Here is a 19,520-nt window from a genome sequence, read left to right as displayed (position 1 = left end):
TGACAGCAATTTTGTACTTGCCAACATTGTCTGGCATTTGGTGCTGGCATCTGTGATGCCAAGAATGGTCTTTCAAGAGTAGAGTAGGCATATTTTTCAGACAGGAGCTACTATGGCAGCTTTGGGATGAAATTGGATGATGAGACTAAGGAACTACGAGCCCTTGAGTGTTTTTCTCATTTTACTTAAAACCATACTCTTTATTCAAATCCATCTCCATTTACATTATTTCACTTTTATTGGCTACGTCTAAAGATTTCCAAATCAATGATTTCACAAACATTTGAAAGAAGTCAGATGGGAGAATACCCCAAAAGTCAAGCATCAAAATTTGCTTGGAAACTGCTGTATTTTTTATAAGAAACTATTGCTTATTAATAGTGTTAGACATATTCATCAAATACAACAAGAGGAGATGATGTAGGTAGATGGATAATTCCACCCCAGATTACAACAATCTTTATATTTTTATAGCATTCTTTTGCCAGGAGGGAGAGGAAAGGAGGAAGAAAAGCAAAATGCAGCAACAGCAACATAAAATGAATGAAGCGAGTATTCTGTTTATCATGATTTTGTAAAATTAAAAAAAAAAATACAGGAACCAATAATTCAACCTTCAGAATTTCTTCTGTGAATGGTGCAAAATCAAGAGATTCCTCACTGAGTAGTTTTTTAATAGAATTTAGCAGACAAATCCAGGTGTCTTAATTTCGGAAGACATAAATTTGATGCAGCTGAGTCACAGCTGGACTGCTCCTGAGGGGAGGAAGCATCTCATTATACCAGATTTAGGTTAATAATCACAAAGGAATATAAAATTAGCTATATAAAATATAAAATTGTTACCTAAGATCATACTATAAGCTAAATAATTGAGGTGTATTTTAATAAAATAAAAGCATTTGTATCACTTTCAGTAAAGAAAATTTAACAGTTAAAAAAGTGATATCAAATCATCCAAATGGTTTTCAAAAGTGCACCATAAGCATTGTTCAGCAGGCTTACTGGTTCTCCTTACTTCAGAAATAACTGAGAGCCCATAACCTGTTATGGGAAAACTTAAATATCATTCCATGACATTTCTTTCTTCTAAAGCAGTATTCTCTAACCTTTTTGGCACCAGAGAATGGTTTCATGGAAGACAGTTTTTCCATGGATCAGGAGGTAGGGGATGGTTTCAGGATGATTCAAGATTCATATGTTTGTTTTGCAATTTATTTCTACTATGATATTGTGATGAATAATGAAATAATCATACAACTCACCACAATGTAAAATCAGTGGGAGCCCTGAGCTTGTTTTCCAGCAACTAGATGGTCTTATCTGGGGGTGATAGGAAACAGTGAGAGATCATCAGGCATTAGATTCTCTTAAGGAACGTGCAACCTAGATCCCTCGCATGTGCAGTTCACAACAGCATTCGTGCTTCTCTGAGATTCTGATGCTGCCCCTGATCTGACAGGAGGTGGAGCTCAGGTGGTAATGTGAGCAATGGGGAGTGGGTGTAAACACAAGTGAAGCTTCACTCCACCACTGCTCACCTTCTGCTATGTGATCCAATTCCTAACAGGCCACAAACTGGTACTGTGGGGACTGGGGACTCCTGTTCTAATGGATATAAGTTGTTTCATGATGTAAAAAAAGTGACTTATGAAGAAAAACATCTGAAGTTATGCTTTGATACAGAGGTGCTGAAAAACCACTGTCTTCTGGCTAGCTTCACCCACGACTCAAGTCTGCACCTTGCTGCTCCTTTAACAAGACCAGTCTCTTCACAGTGTTACATGTATAACCATGGCTATCATCTACTGAGAATTGACTACACAGTAGACAACATGTTAGACATTTTACATATCATCTGAACTCTTTACAATGATATTGGCAGGCACATACTATTATTCTTATTAATAATGAAATAGGGCAGTGGTGTGCTAGTAAACCAGCTCTATTAAAAGTATCTTGATATACAGGGTTTGTCAATTTCCCTAGTATAAATTCTTCCATCACGGTCCGGTTCAAGCTACCAAGGTTTACCAAGGTTCTGATTCAAGCTACCAAGGTTTACCAAGGTTAAACCATCAATTCAATTTTTTTTAAGTATTTAACAGTTACTTCTGTTTCTCTACAGAACTCTGAAAGGAACTTGGCTCAGAGTTCAGTTCCTGCTTGAATGTCTTCCCAAATATCTTGGTTCACATTGTTCTCTCTCTCTCATATCGTACATACTTCCTTGATACTAGTTGGACACATAAATATCTGTTACCTTCTTTTTTTTTTTTTTTTTTTTTTTTTTTTTTTTTTTTTTTTTGAGACGGAGTCTCGCTCTGTCTCCCAGGCTGGAATGCAGTGGCGCGATCTCGGCTCACTGCAAGCTCCGCCTCCCGGGTTTACTCCATTCTCCTGCCTCAGCCTCCCGAGTAGCTGGGACTACAGGCGCCCACCACGCCCCGGTAATTTTTTTTTTTTTTTTTGTATTTTCGGTAGAGACAGGGTTTCACCGTGTTCGCCAGGATGATCTCGATCTCCTGACCTTGTGATCCGCCCGCCTCGGCCTCCCAAAGTGCTGGGATTACAGGTGTGAGCCACCCCGCCCGGCCCTGTTACCTTCTTATAATGTATTAATGCTTTTATTACTTATCCTGTTTTCTTTATAACTACCTTGTATACTTCCTAAAGAAAATGGCTCTCATCTATGCTTTTGTATTCACATAGTGTGCCGCATACAAAAGAGATGCATAATTTGTTGAATGAGAAACTGTCTATGATTTAAAGATAAGCCTACACACCAAGTCTGAAAAGCTAAAGACCTGCCATAGAAACTTAGTGACTAATGTCAATATGGAAACCAAACATAGTTTGGTTTCGGAGAATTAAAAAGTATCAAAGGAGAGACACATATTATTTTTTACTCTAATTCTCTTTCCTGTTTTTTGAGCAGATATTAACCTTCCTGAAGTTCCCTTCCTTATCTTCAAATTAAACTAGACTCTTCCCTATATCCTTTTTTTCCATAATTCAACCTGACAAATGTGTTAAAATGGGTGTTTTCTATTTCTTTTTCTCTTCACTCTGAACCTTGGATAAAACATACACTGGAATTCAGACTACAGGGAATTTGATGAATAATGCCAGCTCCCTCAAGACCTAGCACTGGCATTTTGTAGCTTCGGAGAAGTTCATAGGATCACAGCATGTCTCTGCAGCACACTGCTTTTCAATATGCATTTGCAGATCAACTTCTTTTTTTTTTTTTTTTTGCCAAGACTCAAAGAGAAAGACATATTTTTGAAACTATTGAAAGAGTCTTTGCAAAACTGAAATTAAATCCTTTCTTTCTGTATTTAATCTTGGTCATCATTCCAAAGCAAGACATGAAAGAAGGGATTAATTTGAAATTTGGTCTGCCTTAGAAATGTAAAGGTCCTTGGGCTGTGTTTCGCCAAATGACCTGCACTATTTTTATCCAGTGTAATTTATTTGGTTGTAGTCGAAAGATAGAATGGCCTTTAAATCCCCTTCCAACAGTTCTTCCCAGGTAGTACTTTCACAGGTCTTTCCATCTGATTTTATCTGTAGGTGCCAGATGAATATGAGAGTAAAGGAGCTGCTGGGATGATTGTTTCTTTGTGAAAAAGTGTGATTTCAGGAAGTGACATCACTTGCCATTGTTTCCCTTAGCTCCCAATGCTTTAGCTCTGGTGAGAACGCGAGCTTTTCTTCTAGAGAATACACACAGCTGAGCAAGGGCTTATTAATATTTGACTTGTGTATATTCTGTTGAAAACCACATTCTCTACCAAGCACCATGCTGAAATTGCATCGCCTCACCCTGATTTCTCCCTGTCCATCTGGTAAGAAAAACAAACCCAGAAATAGAGCAAACAAATCCTTGGAAAATACAATCTGAAAAGTTAAAATAATTGCTTAAAACAAATAATTTGTGACAAAGTATTAAATAAATTTATTTTTCCCCTATGTATCCACATGTATCCATATTTTGTAAACATGAAAAATGCCAAGCTAGATTCTAAGAGATAAGGATGCCCTAGGATTTATTCCTAGATCACAATCCTGGTGAACCAGAGATGTGGAAATAAGGTGCTAAGAACGTTTATTTTAAATGAAACTATACACATTGTTGGAGGGGGCTACATCCTAGTATTCCTGCCCTCTTCCATCCTTTACTTCACACTCCAGCATCTATTCCATATACGGAATGGAGTCAGTTCTCAACATATTGATGAATGAATAAGTTATGGTAGCCATATGGGTCCTTAGTGTCCTGCAGTCCTGCAGTTGGGTCCCATAGTCACTCCTTACTAACAGGGGCACACTGAGCATCTGACATAGATCATGGTGTGGGAATGGGATGGAAAGTAAAATTGAAGGAATTTGGTAGTTGCTCGCTTGATGACACAGATGCACAACCAGACTACATAATACCATATCTAGATTGGAAAGAGTAGATGTACCCCATGCATATAAATCAGCTAGTGTGGCTATTATACTGGCTAATAAAAACCTGTATCTTTTCAATGAGCATGTACTGAAATATTGAGATATCCTATGATCTTTTCACTGAGAATCACTGATATGAAAATATGGCCTGTGTTCCAAATGAAGAATATACTGATGAGTAGATGCGACTTATACTCAAAGTAAAATTTGACTAGCTGTTTTTTGAAACTTAGTGGTATAAGTTCTTTAAAAGTAGGACATCTTCTGAATTTAAAAAGCACTTCTTTTTATTATACTTTAAGTTCTGGGGTACATTGAAAAAGCGTTTTAATAAACAATATCTCATTGAATTTTCAAGAGGAAATTTAAGTTTAGAGACACTAAATGACTTGTCTAAAAACACAAAAGCAAGACAGCACAGAGGAGCAGGGGCGGAGAGATGGGGAGGAAAGTGATTAAATCTGAATAATGCCTATTTTATTGCTGTCAGTAACCTGTGGCGTGGACTGGAAAAGCTGACTTCACCTTCTATGAGTATGAGTGAAATCCACACTAACACAGCAAGCGTGTTTGAGGAAACAGAGGATTTATAAAGCACGGAGACAGTCATTTTTCTGGAACTTAGACATGTCCAACTGATGGAGAAGTAAGTTTGGCCACATAGCCTAAGGATCTGAGGGTCTGACATCAGGACATCTAATTTCAAACCCTCAGTGTTTTCCCCTCTCCATAACTTCCCTGTAGCAAGGATACACAGATAATATTACATGATAAATCAAAAGATTGTTATGTTCATGTTATTCAAATGTCATAGAGTTTAAAATAAACTTCTTGTCATGTACTAGTAATTATTGAAGCATATCAGTATCTATTTCAGAATAACTCCTACAGTTAGCCAGTATAGTAATTGATCACACTCTTTGATATAAGGGGTCCCCAACCTGTTAGGAACTGGGCCTCAGAGCAGGAGGCGGGCATTACCACCTGAGCTCCATCTCCTGTCAGATCAGCAGCAGCATTACATTCTCATAGGATCCCGAACCCTATTATGAACTGTGCATGTGAGGAATCGCGGTTGTGCACTCCTTATGAGAATCCATAAGTGATCTGAGGTGGAACAGTTTCATCCTGAACCATCCCCTCACCCTCCTCCCCCACCCTGGTCTGGAGAAAAACTGTCTCCTATGAACCTGGCCCCTGGTGCCAAAAAGTCTGGAGACTGCAGATGTAAGATACCATTTTTGCTGCAGCTTACTTTGCTACCGTTACTACAATGTCATAGTTCTCACAAATTACAGTAATGAACGGGGTGTCTTAACATGGCACGATATTTTCCTTAAAGATAATTTGAAATACGTAGTTTTTTTTTTTTTTTTCTAATATCCTAAATTCCTCCATACGATTTCTTAGAATAATGTTTAATGTCTTGTGGTAGTTTTTGGTATTATTGTTGCTACCCTCTCTGCCTTCCATTTATCCATATTTTGTTATTGGACTTGATTCTGTTTTTCTGTTTTCCCTGTAAGTTTACTCTCTCCTTATAACTTCACTATCTTGATAAATTTGTACAAAGGGCATTGAATAAAATTTAGAGAAAACACTTGTTGCTCTGGATACCCTTTGACATTTAAGAATGCTTGGAGGCAGTGCACGTTCACTGCATGCATAGTCTGTGCTGGGTGAGCCTCAGGTTTAAAATGGTGGATGAAATGTGGCACCACCTCCTGCCAGAGATGTAGAGTCCAGTGGAGGAGAAAGATATTATTAAATAATTATGAAAAATAAATGCAAAATCATCACCATTGCTAGTGCTAAAAGAGATATGTGTATTTTAGAATAAGAGGATTTGGGCCCAGTGCGGTGGCTCACGCCTATAATCCCAGCACTTTGGGAGGCTGAGGCAGGCGGATCACAAGGTCAGGAGATTGAGACCATCCTGGCTGACACAATGAAGCCCCGTCTCTACTAAAAATACAAAAAAAATTAGCCGGGCATGGTGGCGGATGCCTGTAGTCCCAGCTACTTGGGAGGCTGAGGCGGGAGAATGGCGTGAATCTGGCAGGCACAGCTTGCAGTGAGCTGAGATCATGCCACTGCACTCCAGCCTGGGCAACAGAGCAAGACTCCAAAAAAAAAAAAAAAAAAAAAGAATAAGAGAATTTGACCTAACTACAGGCTCATGGAAAGCTTTTCTGAGATGACTGCTGAGCTGAAATCTGAGGGAGGAGTAGAAATGTACTAGACAAAGCAGAGAGGGAGATGTGCAAATGTCCTGTGGTGGGGTAGTGGTATAGGAGGGGGAAGAGTGTAAGAGTGCAGGGCACGCATCAAAGACCAAAAGGAGGCCAGTGCACTGAAGGGGAGAATGGGAGGAGAAGTAGGGGAGGAAATCAGGTTAAAGACATGGCCATATCACGTAGGACCTGGCAAGTCAGGTGAACTTGCCCCAAAGGATGGATTGCAATTCCCTGAGGCTAAATATCTAAGTTTTATTGTAGATACCTGATATGATTTGGCTCTGTGTCCCCACCCAAATCTCACCTTGAATTTTAATCCCCATGTGTTCAGGCAGGGACCTGTAATCCCCACATGTCAAGGGAAGGAGGTGATTGGATCATGGGCGAAGTTTCCTCCATGCTGGTCTCACGATAGTGGGTGAGTTCTCACGAGATGATGGTTTTAGAGGGGGTTCTTCCCCCTTCGCTTGCAATTCTCTCTCTTGCCACCATGTCAAGAAGGTCTTTGCTTCCCCTTCGCCTTCCACCACGATTATAAGTTTCCTGAGGCCTCTCGAGCGGCGTGGAACTGTGAGTCAAACCTCTTTTCTTTCTAAATGATCCAGTCTCGGGTATTACTTTATAGCAGTGTGCGAATGGACTAATACTACATCCAACACAATTCTTACCCAATGACTACTTGTTTTTGTAGCAATGCTCAAAAACTCCAAGTTAGCATTGATGCCTAAGTTGTAGAAACTCCAAATGGACAGAGATACCAAGTTTCTTCGTGCCAATACATCTAGCTCTTTATGCCCTACACTCACGTGACTACAACAAGTAGGATTAAATTTGTTTTAAAAATTATTCTTTGAATTAAATCAATTATAGGTGAAATCATAGGTGGATTATCAACGACATGGTATGGGCTGTTGAAATCCACTGTGCCTCTCAGATGTGCTGTAATAAGGTGCAGTACAATTTACAGTTTACACATTTATGAACCCAGAGGAAATGCTCCAGCATATGGCATGTACAATTGTTACCTTGTACATTTAATTTTTTCTCTAACATTGGCTAGAAAAAAATTTACTTTTGCTTTATTTGGCAATGTCAGGACCTGTTCCTTACTAGTATTTCAGAATTTTTAAATCTCGTGGTTTTAAAGTTAAAAAAGAATTATATAGGTCACCTAGTTTATCTCCTCCCGTTTCCCCTGGAAACGTGAAGTCTATATATTTGGGCAATGTGAAAATCTCTTCTTTAATAAGAAGATCTGCAAAAATATTTTCTGTCAGAATGCACATCCGACATGTAATAAATTTCCAAGGATAACATTGCTTATTTTTGTCAAACACTAAAATACTATCCTTTGACCTCTTGCATTCATTAAGTTAGCCAAAAGCTTTCATATTATTGAGGATATTCTAATGAATTTTTAGAGCAGTTCCACACAAGGAACTAACAGTATATATAAGAATGATTGGCCAGGCATGGTGGCTTACACCTGTAATCCCAGCACTTTGGGAGGCCAAGGTGGGCAGATCATGAGGTCAGGAGATCCAGACCATCCTGGCTAACACAGTGAAACCCCATCTACATTAAAAATACAAAAAATTAGCCAGGCATGGTGGCATGTGCCTGTAGTCCCAGCTACTCGGGAAGCTGAGGCAGGAGAATCTCTTGAAGCTGGGAGGCGGAGGCTGCAGTGAACCGAGATTGCACCACTGCACTCCAGCCTGGGTGACAGAGCAACACTCCACCTCAAAAAAAAAAAAAAAAAAAAAAAAGAATGACTGAAGTCTAAGAGAGGACCTGACAGCATGGTAAGAAAAAAGTGTCCACTAAGCCTTGAGATAAGGGATAGTTTTTTGGATTTAATTTATGTAAACTAAATGATGTAAAATCATTGTGAAGTGTAAGGAACTTATGTGTAAAAAACAGGATGAGAATTAGATACTAAAGAGCATTTGAAGTATTGCAGAGCTTGGAGACCAACTAGAGCGTATCTGTATAGCAGTGCTAAGAGGAAAGACTCCAGCTAGAAACATGGAGTTTTGCTCACATGAAAGACACATTCTTGGCCAGGCACAGTGGCTCATGCCTGTAATCCTAGCACTTGGGGAGGCCAAGGCAGGTGGATTGCCTGAGCTCAGGAGTTCAAAACCAGCCTGGGCAACATGGTGAAATCCCGTCTCCACTAAAAATACAAAAAAAAATTAGCCAGGCATGGTGGTGCCTGTAGTCCCAGCTGCTTGGGAGGCTGAGAAAGTAGAATCGCTTGAACTTAGGAGGCAGAGGTTGCAATGGGCCAAGATCGCACCACTGCACTCCAGCCTGGGCAACAGAGCAAGACTCCATCTCCAAACAAAAGATATATTCTTACAGTGCTTCTGGGAGAGTGAAGCAGGGATAAGTCAATATAATAAACACAAACTAACCAACATGATCACTTCAGTCCCTTTGTCATGGTTTGGTGTTCAGATATGCTACAAGTCAGTTCTTAAAGGATTTATGGAGAGTGGAATGCCTGTATAAGAAAATCTTTTCAAGTATAAAACATCAACAATTTGATGTATTTGCATTTTGTCACAAACTAGCCTCTTTTGTTTATAAACAACAAAAACTAGCTTTCCTTTTCCTGTGATCTGACTGTCTTCTGTGATCTCTGGCTTTGTCTGTGGGATTGAGTTGTCTACTCAACCCAAAGGGAGACATCCTGGCTCCTCAGGGGAGTGGTTCACGAATGACAGTCCTCCAAGCCCTACAGATAATTTATGTAAAAACAAAGTCCCCATGTATACACAAACCAAGAAATGAAAACAAGAGACATAGGTTTAGGAGGCATACAGATTTATCTTAAGGCTCTTGAATTCTTCTACAGAAAGATACTATGGAAACCAGTCATTCACTGCAGTCCAAACCTGCCATAAAAGTGATAGCAAACAATGTATGGTGACACGAAATTAAGGGACACGGTTTGTCATTTGGGCAATTATTGGTATAGAAGCTCAAAGGAAAAGGACAATTGCTCTGAAAGTGATGAAATGACAAAAATTTATTGAGTACCACATATGCCAAAGTTATTCTCAGCATCTTAAGTGCATCATTTCATTTAATCTCACAATGGCTTGATGAGATGAGCACTGTTAATTATCTATTCCTACAGGAGAAAACTGAAGCTCAAATAATTTAAATGGCCTAGGGTACAAGTAAGAAAATGGTAGAATCAAAGTCAACACAAGGCACTGTGATCAAGCAAAAAGGCTTCTCTGTTCCATCTTGAACTAGGACTTCTAGCCTGGATGATCACAGGTCACTCATAGCACTGCTGTCTCATCCTGACCAAGCCCGGGCTGGTGTAGAAAGTGTGCTAAAATACTGTGGCCTGTAAGGTTTGAAACTCTAACAAATGTTCTGTTATGTTAAACTTTAGATTTTAGTTAGCTGCTTTTTCAAATTAAAAAATACTATTTAAAATAATTAGCATGATTTCTTTTCAAGATGAATGTTTGGTCTTCTGCAGGAAATAATGAAGCAAAATATTTTACATTACTTACAAAGTTAAAATCCACAGAATACAGAATAAGTAACTGCAAATCTCAGCTCACTGGAGACTTCAGTCAAAGACAGTGCAAGAGAAGTCAAACAATTGACCACAAAGTCACACGGCCTGATGATTTTATAGCTAGCGTCAGACACATCAGAGACTGCGGTCTTTGCACTTCCATCTTCTTGCTATGAATGTAGTCACTGATTTAGTAAAAATGTAGAATTGTTCATTCTGTGTCAAACTCAATGGCAAACATTTTATCTTCTTACATTTGTGCCGTGTGACATTTTTGACTAATCCATGTCAGTAAGTAAGACTGTATCAAGTCTTTCAGGTTATTAGGAGGCAAATGGCCTTCAATAAGCTACAATGTACATTTTTCAGAAGAAAATAGTCACCAGCCAACTCTCTCTTGAATTATGCAGTATGGTCTTTTCACCTCTATTTATGCACAGGTTGGATATTCAAAATTTTGGCTTCATTTGGAGAAGACAACAAAAGATCAGGCTTTTATTATTAAAAAGAATGATTCTGCCTTTAAAGATCCAACAAAATGGAACAAGGAACAAGTAAGAAGGAGCAGCAGAACAAAAGACAGTTTTCGTGTTTTACCTTTCAAGCTGGCCACTAGTGCCAAACCTAAACACACTTAGGACATTTCTAATCCTTGGAGTCATTACCCTTAAAAAACAAAACAAACCTCAGCTACTCAACCAGTAGCATACATTTTAAATTATTGTTTGCCTTTTTGCTGTGTATTTTAATGATAGAAACAGCTATATAAAAAGAATAACTTACTTTTCAGTTCAATATAAAAGCCATCACTGAGATAGAAAATCCTTGCAGCCACCACCAATTTCTTGCTTTTGACCACTGGTTAGCATTACCGTATTTCAGGAACAAGATCCCTTGTAATTAAATATGGTATTTATAACATACGATACAAATTACGCTAGTGAAGGTATCCAGTTTCATCAACATAATTCTAGCATCATATTATGTTTAATAAATGTCACATACTGCAGGTTAATATTTTTATGTGATTGGTGAGGAAAAATTTTAGTTATAACTCTTTTCTTTGAATTAATTTCAATATCAATCATTTTTATTCTTTATTCATTAAAATACTTTCATATATGTAAACACAGATAATGAATCTAATAAGTATCTATTTTGACCTTCTTGACTTTTTTCTATTGTTAGTTTTGTAAAGATTTCCTTTGTCTCTTGTTTTTGAATATTGACCTAAACAAATAAACGTGTGCAACTTTGTAAGTCAACATTTTACAATATATTCAAAACACAATTTCTTCTTGCACTTTACTACAAATAACATAATGGAAAGGCTTAGAGAGCTGTATGACATTTTTACTATACCCAGGGCTCTACTCTGAGATAGTTTGCTTGTCACTATTTCCTAAAAGTAAAGTGAAATGTTTGTATAATCGGAGGATTTAGATATCAGAGTTTCAGTGTTTGGGCATACTGAGAGAAGCTTGAATCTCTCTTTTTCTCTTGCGCTTCCTTCCCTACACATACACACACACACACACATGCACATACATATGCACACACTACCCAACAGTTGACTGTCTTCTCGTAATTATACGATTTATGCCAAATCTGTTTTCAAAAGTGCTTTGTTTTCAAAAGTGTTTTGCAAATGGCGATGCATTATTGGAAAATTAATATTATAATTATAAGAGTTAGCATTAAATTTTTTAAGTACGAAAATTTATTTTTTATTTAACCTTTTGGAATAAAGTTGTTATATAAACCAAGGCACATTTGTGTTATACTAGTCATTTTTGCATGTTACTTTTTATTTTTGCCATTTTAAAATATTTTTACCTCTTATGTTTTCATTTTACATCCATTGGCTTTTAGATATTCCATTTCGGACTCATTTCTTTGATCTAAAAAAAAAGGTAGCCGAACAGTTGGGCTAAAGCATGAAGCAGCCATCATCCAGAAACTAAATGTTCCAGTTACACTCTGTCTCCCTCTCTGATTAACTGATAGATGAGGGTCCAGTCAGAACATCACACTAACACAATTTCCCAAACCAGTCGATCCAGCAGACGTGAGTTAGACACAGAGAAGCGAACCCAAGTTTGGCCTTCCAATCTCAACTACGTGGTTATGGAACAGAGGAAATGCTGGTCCTTCTTTTTGAGTCATTTTTATTCATTTTACCAGAGAACATATTTTAACAAGTAGAATAGTATTTTTTTTTTTTTTTTTTTTTGGAGAACTGACAATTGGAATCTTGTTTTTTCAGATTCGAGTGATGTATTACGTGGATTATTCAGGTTGCTGAGCTTCAAAGCACAGCCCAAGACTTGAGATTCTCATGCAATTACAAGATTAAAGTGAGATAAACTGGCACTCACAGTTGTGGCAGGTGGCCCCACTGTATCCTGTCTCATCACAAGTGCATCTGAAGCTGTCCCATGTTTGCGAGCACTTCCCACCATGCTCGCAGTGATTGGGCACACATCTGTCAGAGAGAGAGACAAACAGAAATAAACCAACAAACAAATGAGATTTATGAGTGGCCAGATTCCAAGCTGTCTGGGCAATATATCATTTCAATGCCAGGTTGCCTTACCAAGGCAATTAATCCTTGTTAGTTTAAGCAGATTAATATGATTCATGATGGAAGGTGCCAAGCGCAACAAAGATGATGTATCACAGGCCTGGTGCTTCCCATTTTTTGAGTAAACAGTAGATACTAACAAACAACTGAGGGATTTACTTGAATATCACAGATTCATTTCATTTTTCTTTTACCCCAAAACAAAGACAGCAGCTAAATTCCCTCCTGGTGAAAGATCGAAGAAAAGTTGTCTTATTTCTTGTTTTATTCTATTCTTTATCAAGCCAAATACTGACTTAAAGAGGGGTATCGCCAAGTTTTTCATAGCAATTTGAGTTTTTGAAATAATGTCATGATAACAGCAATGAAAATATACTAACCTAGAAAGAAAAGACTTCTAAAACTTCCAAACACCTATTTCCCACTGGATAACTAAAGCAGCCTGCTTAAAGACGCAGCAAGCATAATACAGAGGAAAAAAATACAGGTTTTCTCTTCAAATCTTCACATCTGTATCTTTTTATTAAGATGACTAATGGTAACTATGTAACTTAATCTTTCCGAACCTTAGTTTTCACCTTTGAAAAATAGGATAATTCTATCTTACAAGTAATTTTAAGGTTTGGAGATCATGTTCATGAAGTATTAATAGACAATTAATAGGCAGGAAATAGTGGGCCAATAAATGGAAGCTGTAGGTATCTGAAACACAGCCTCCAGGGCACAGCTGGACTGTACCTCAGAAACTGAGAGGCTGAAATTTGTCCTGAAACCTCCCTGTTTCAATGGCACAGACCCTTTCCTTTCTCCTGGTTCCATCCATCTGCTCATCCCTCCCATCAATTCCCCTCTCCATCTACCCCACAACCTGATTTTTGTTATAATCCTGCTGAAGATGCTCCCAGATAACAAAGGTATTCATTATGATGTACCAGTATTCACAAAGGACATCTAGACTTTCACAGGGAACTGTCAAAAACAGGAAAACTTTCCCAGATTAAAATAGCAGAATCTATAATCATGGGTCACAGGAAAAGGACAGATAAACAGCCACCCAGCAAGCAACCCCTTTATCATAATGCCCTAGCAGTTCCCTGCTACAAAATCCGATAGAGCTGGCCTCAGAAATAGCATTCTCCAACTCCTGTTCTCAACTGACCACTAGCCATGCCTAAAACCACCTGTAGCAGGGCTTGGCTCCATTTGGCATGGAGCCCCTGGCTCTGAGAAGCTGTACTGTTCTTCCACAACTTCTTACAAACTTTTACTCCTGCAACAAACATGGATTGAGCACTTGTTGTATGCACAGAACTATGGAAAATAGAAGATGACTAAGACTGCACTCACAGCCTTGCAGAAGAGCTCATAGTTCATATAGAAGTAGATACAGGATGTATGAAAACTACAGTGTGAGGAAGAAATGAAAAACAGCATAATTCAGGGACAAATAAAGTACTATGGGATTTCACATGAGGAATCACATGTACATTTTGGGCACAATTGAAAGCTTTTAGGTTGAGACTCAATAAATGGACAGGACTATAAGGGAAGAAAATGAGAGGAAGAACTTTGGGGAAAAACACAATATAAACAAAAGCATCTTGTTGAATTATCATGAGGGATGGAAAATTCACCCTAAATTTAATAGGCACTTACTTTTTATAAAATTTGGGCTCAGTGTTATCAATGCTACAAAGATGTTTCATCTCCAAATTTGAGTGGAGGTCGGTGGGGATCTGATTCATGAAAAACGCAAACCCAGAAGAATTTGATGAGTCATAAAAGGTATATGAAATGCTATAGAAATTTGGATACTAGAGGAGTTACAGGTGGATGATGAACAAAGGGCTTCATAAAGTTCAAAACATTTCACCTGGGCCTGAAGAGTTGTATGTTTATGATTAAAATGTTGAAAATTGTTCCTAGCAGAAGAGGTGAGAAAAGCACTGATAAGGAGGTGGAAGAGTGAAAGTAGTGGGCAGTCCAGGGTTGTGAGGGTCCTTTCCTATAGCCACTATTCTGTCCGGGCCCTGAGGCGTGGGGACACACACAGCAGAAGGTGTTTACATCCAGAGCAGGTGGTTCTCCACATCATGGAAAGAAGCAATGGGCCAGACACTTCAAAATTACATGAAACTAAAACATCCTTGATACTTAATTTTGGAATTCAGTACATATATGGTGTTGTATGGTATATTTACTTTCTAAATTATTGTGGGTTAATATTAGCTCAGCCTAATATTGAAAGTAATTTACATCAGCTCATTATATCAATTAATTCGGGGGAAGTAGTGCAGAAGTGTACTGAGCAGCAAAGGAAAACCAGGCTGGAAACTAAATGTGGTGTAAATAATGGGCAAAGTAGAAAATCATCTTGATGATAGAAAAGATTACTGTGTTCTTACACGCATGCAAAAAGCATATATCCATCAAGTGAGATGAATGAACACAAGTCATCCCTCTGTATCTGCGGGGGGATTGGGGGATTGTTCCATACCCCCCCCCAACCCCGTAGATACCCGAATCCACACATTTTCAAGTCCCTGTTATAAAATGGTGTAGTATTTGCATATAACCTATGCACAGCCTTCCATATAATTTAAATCATCTTTAGATTACTTAGACTTATCATTGTGTTGTTATTTTTTATTTTATTTTTCTATCTGCCATTGGTTGGATCCACAGATGGATTTACAAATATAGAGGTCCAACTTTTAATATTTTTCTTCTTTGAATATTATTTTTATTATTTATTAATTTTCTTATTTATTTTTGAGACAGAGTCTTGCTCTGTCACCCAGGCTGGAGTGCAGTGGCACCATCTTGGCTCACTGCAACCTCTGCCTCCCGGGCTCAAATGATTCTCCTGCCTCAGCCTCCCAAGTAGCTGGGATTACAGGCGTGTACCATGACACCTGGCTAATTTTTGTGTTTTTATTAGAGACAGGGTTTCACCATGTTGGTCAGGCTGGTGTTGAACTCCTGACCTCAAGTGTTCACCCACCTCAGCCTCCCAGAGTGCTGGGATTACAGGCATGAGCCACTGCCCCCGGCCGATTCTTATTTTTAAAATTGACATTCTCCCTATGATGATTATGGGTATTCTAATTCTTAATGGTGGAAAATGTTTTATTTTCTATCCAACTTGGTTCAGATATAATTGCAAACCCTATCACCATATATATTTTTTAAAAAGTTAGGACCAGTTACCAAGCAAAACAAAATACGAATTAACCTAGCTGCCCCTTTCCTATTATTTCTTCTGTATTTCCACAGAATCAGTAACCTATGTCCAATACACTATTATTGCATTGCTTAGCAATGGTTTGTTGAGCACCTGTCTCTTCTGAACTGAGAGTCCTACAATTAGGGGGTTTTATCTTACAATTCTTTATGTAACTAGGTACACGCTCAGTAACCACCTATTGACATGTTGACTGAAAGAACGGATGAATGCAATACTAGAAAGTTACACCACCAAGAAACTGAAGTAATTTCAGAATATCTCTTTTACTGTGAGAAATATAGATTGTTTGTATCTATGATTTTATTCTCAAATCCAGATTCTTACGCTAATAAACTAATTTTTTTAGTAGCCACAAGGAGTGTGTAATTTGTTTCATGGTGTGTCCTAGCTTGGAAGTTTGATTCACGTAAAAAATAAATCAAAATGACTTGACTGCTTCTACTTGAGAATGACTTGACCGGGATCAGGAAGGTACAGGGGAGAAGTTGGCAGGTGTCAATTTCTTGCGATCAAGGGATTCCAGAAGAAGTGATGCATACGATTAACTCGGGTTCCAGACAGCCCTGCCTTCTCCGTCGAACTCATACTTTTAGTTCCAGCTTTCAAAATGCTTTAGGATCAAAATGCATTTTATTGATATAAAATTCATTTAGACTTCAATACTTATAAAACAAACGAAAGCTATATTTTGGAAGGTCAAATGGGCTGCAATTACTTAGAGCAAAATAAATCAACATGGACAGAGAGTGGCTGCTTAGATGGATGTCACAATTCAATCCAGGGCTATGGATGACAGTTGCACTTTTCTTTTACTCATAGCATCTCTTTTATTTCTGAACTTGATTTTAAATACAAAGCATTGGGAAATTTGGGATTCACAAACAGAAGAAACTCCAGATTTGTTTGTTTGTAGTAGCTTACTTTGTAGTAAATGGATATTATTTAATTAAGCAGGGATAGTGGGAGAAATTTTATTTCAAATCCAAAAAATGTTAGCCTGACAGCATAACTGTAATGCCTTGCTAATCATCAACGCAGCTTGAAGGTTTTTTATCTACAGTGTTTAAAGTTAAAATAGACATTTTAAAATAAAATGAAATCAAATCTTTGTGTTACCTTCAAAACCGTATTTGGTTTTGTAAAACCTGACATGAAAACCATAGTCATAGCACCATGACTCCAGAACATGGACATGTGTTCTGGTGGTACCAAACAGCAATTAACAGTGCCACGTGTATCAGAGTAACTTGCTGTTCTGTATACACAGAATCTTTGGGACTCAAAAGTAGGGTTTCTCAAACCTTTGTGTGGATAGGAATCTCTTGAAAATCTTAACGATTCTGATTCTTGCAGTCAGAATTGGAGTCTGGGATTCTGAAATCCTAACAAGGTCCCAGGTGATGTACATGTGGTCGGTCAGAGAACCACGCTTGGAATAACAAGGCTCTAGAGCATCACACTTCTCTGCAGCGGGGGCTCAAAGGAGAATGCAGATGCTGAGTAGGAGGAGAAAGAGCCCAGGAAGGGAGCACAAGGAGGGAAGACAGCCTGCAGCCAGGGTTAACATGATCTATTCAGTCATTTCTCCTAAGACTACTTTTCCATAGGTCTTCCTACCATGTTTTAACCTGATTCACTCAGAGTGACACATAATAATCTTTGTAATCTCATTTGGTAAATTAAATCATTTCTGCACCTGATTGTAGACTTCATATAATTCAGAGAAAGTGATCACTGACTATAAAGGCAGTTTCATTTCTTCGTAAAATCAAGTTCAGCATTCTTAATCCCACGGTCAGCTAAGACGTTCCCCGTGCTTACATCACATACAAATAACAGTGCTAGAATATTTAATTTTCTTTTAGACTAATGCCAGTTTTACACCTGGACATTAAATATGCCTTGTTCTAAACTTTAGAAAAGACTGCTTCTAGGTTACTGATAGCTTATTTTTGTAAATGATTAGACCATTATTTAAAACAATTTATAAGTTATTATTCCAGTATAAATTGCCTCCTTAATTTATGAGTTTTTCCCTTCATCTCAGCATGAAATTTTATTTTTGCTTATTAAGACAAGAAATATATTTAGAATGCTTGCTTCCTTGACTACTATTTTTCACACTCCTGACTCTCAGAGCTGTTTCCATAATCATAGCGTTTCTGCTGCATTACCTTCTACCTTGATCTCAACAATATTTGAGTACTTTTCTTTCTATACTAATTAGATTTTGATTTCAGTTGAAGGGATATTCTCTATGGAGTGTCTTCTATTTATTTTATTCTGCCTTCTATTTATTTTATTCAAATAGAAATTATATAGAAAAGTGATCACAATTCCCGTAACTAATTTAATATTTTATTACTACATAACATCATAGTGGTAAAACTAGAAATGCTAATGTAATGTTGGTGGAGGTCCTTCATCAAGCGTTTATTTATAGAAATATTTAAATGCTAAGATATTTACTGTACCTCCAACATTATGCCCAAACTTTTCATTAAAAAAAATCAAGCCTATTTGGTCTACATCTATTGATCATTATTTTGCTATGATGAGAAAAGCAACTTAACTTGGGTTTTCTGCCTTTTAAACCTTTTTTATTATAATGAACTAGAGTTCACTTTATCTCATTTTGCTAATTTACTTAGAGCTCTACTTTTACCATATATTCCTCATTGTTTTGTAAATAAAATGTATTTTGAAAGATTGCTGGCTCACAGGAGAAGAATCTGCAAAACCATCTGTCTATTCATCTGTCTCCAGGTTGAACTGTATTAAACCTAAATAAATAACCCTAAGTTCCTTTAAATCAGTCAGTCGCCTGCTCCACGTAAGACACTCTAAAACAAATAAGGGAAGTTTCGTTCTCAAGAAATTCCATTTATTCATGCAAACATAATTAGCAAGTGAGTTCTATATATATATATATATATGCCAGATATGAGAAATATTGGTACAGAATGAAGATCATAGGCCACTGTTTTATGTATGTACAGAAGTTTTATGGAATAACAGATCTTTGAAAGAAAGTTTAGACTTGGGTAGCCTGGAAGGAGGAGGAGTCCCCCTCTACATGGGGGGAAGGCAAGGGCCCGCACGTTTAGTTAAGCACAGAATGTGGTTGTGAAGTAATGAATCAGTGAGTTTGGCTAGAGAAGAAAGTTTGCACACAGGAATGAAGATCACAGCAGATAGTTGTGGGTGCCCACGCCGCGGCCCTTTCCCCTTTCTTCCTGTCATCACCTTGCTCTTGCTCAGGTATTCAGCCTCCTTCCTGTGGCTGGTGCCTTTTGGAAGGGGATGCTATTTCAGTCTCCAAGGAACAAAAAGGAAAGAGCCAGGCTTCTTAACAAAGTCATTAAGCTGTTGCACACTCTTCTGCAAAATTTACAATCCTCTTCTATAGCAATAGAATTTACGTCTTGACATAGAGCCACTACCAGT

General features: G+C 37.9%; 1 protein-coding gene across 1 annotated transcript in view; it reads right to left on the bottom strand.

The window, feature by feature from the left end:
- Positions 1 to 19,520, bottom strand: part of CNTNAP2 (contactin associated protein 2) — a 2,262,889-nt gene that overhangs the window by 928,401 nt on the left and 1,314,968 nt on the right. Inside the window, exon 11 of the mRNA XM_015447321.4 lies at positions 12,621 to 12,727. Within this exon, the coding sequence (XP_015302807.3) occupies positions 12,621 to 12,727 (107 nt within the window). The remainder of the gene's footprint in view (positions 1 to 12,620; positions 12,728 to 19,520) is intronic.

This window comes from Macaca fascicularis, chromosome 3 (assembly GCF_037993035.2).
Source record: "Macaca fascicularis isolate 582-1 chromosome 3, T2T-MFA8v1.1".
NCBI lineage: Eukaryota > Metazoa > Chordata > Mammalia > Primates > Cercopithecidae > Macaca > Macaca fascicularis.
This window is presented reverse-complemented; position numbering and strand designations above follow the sequence as displayed.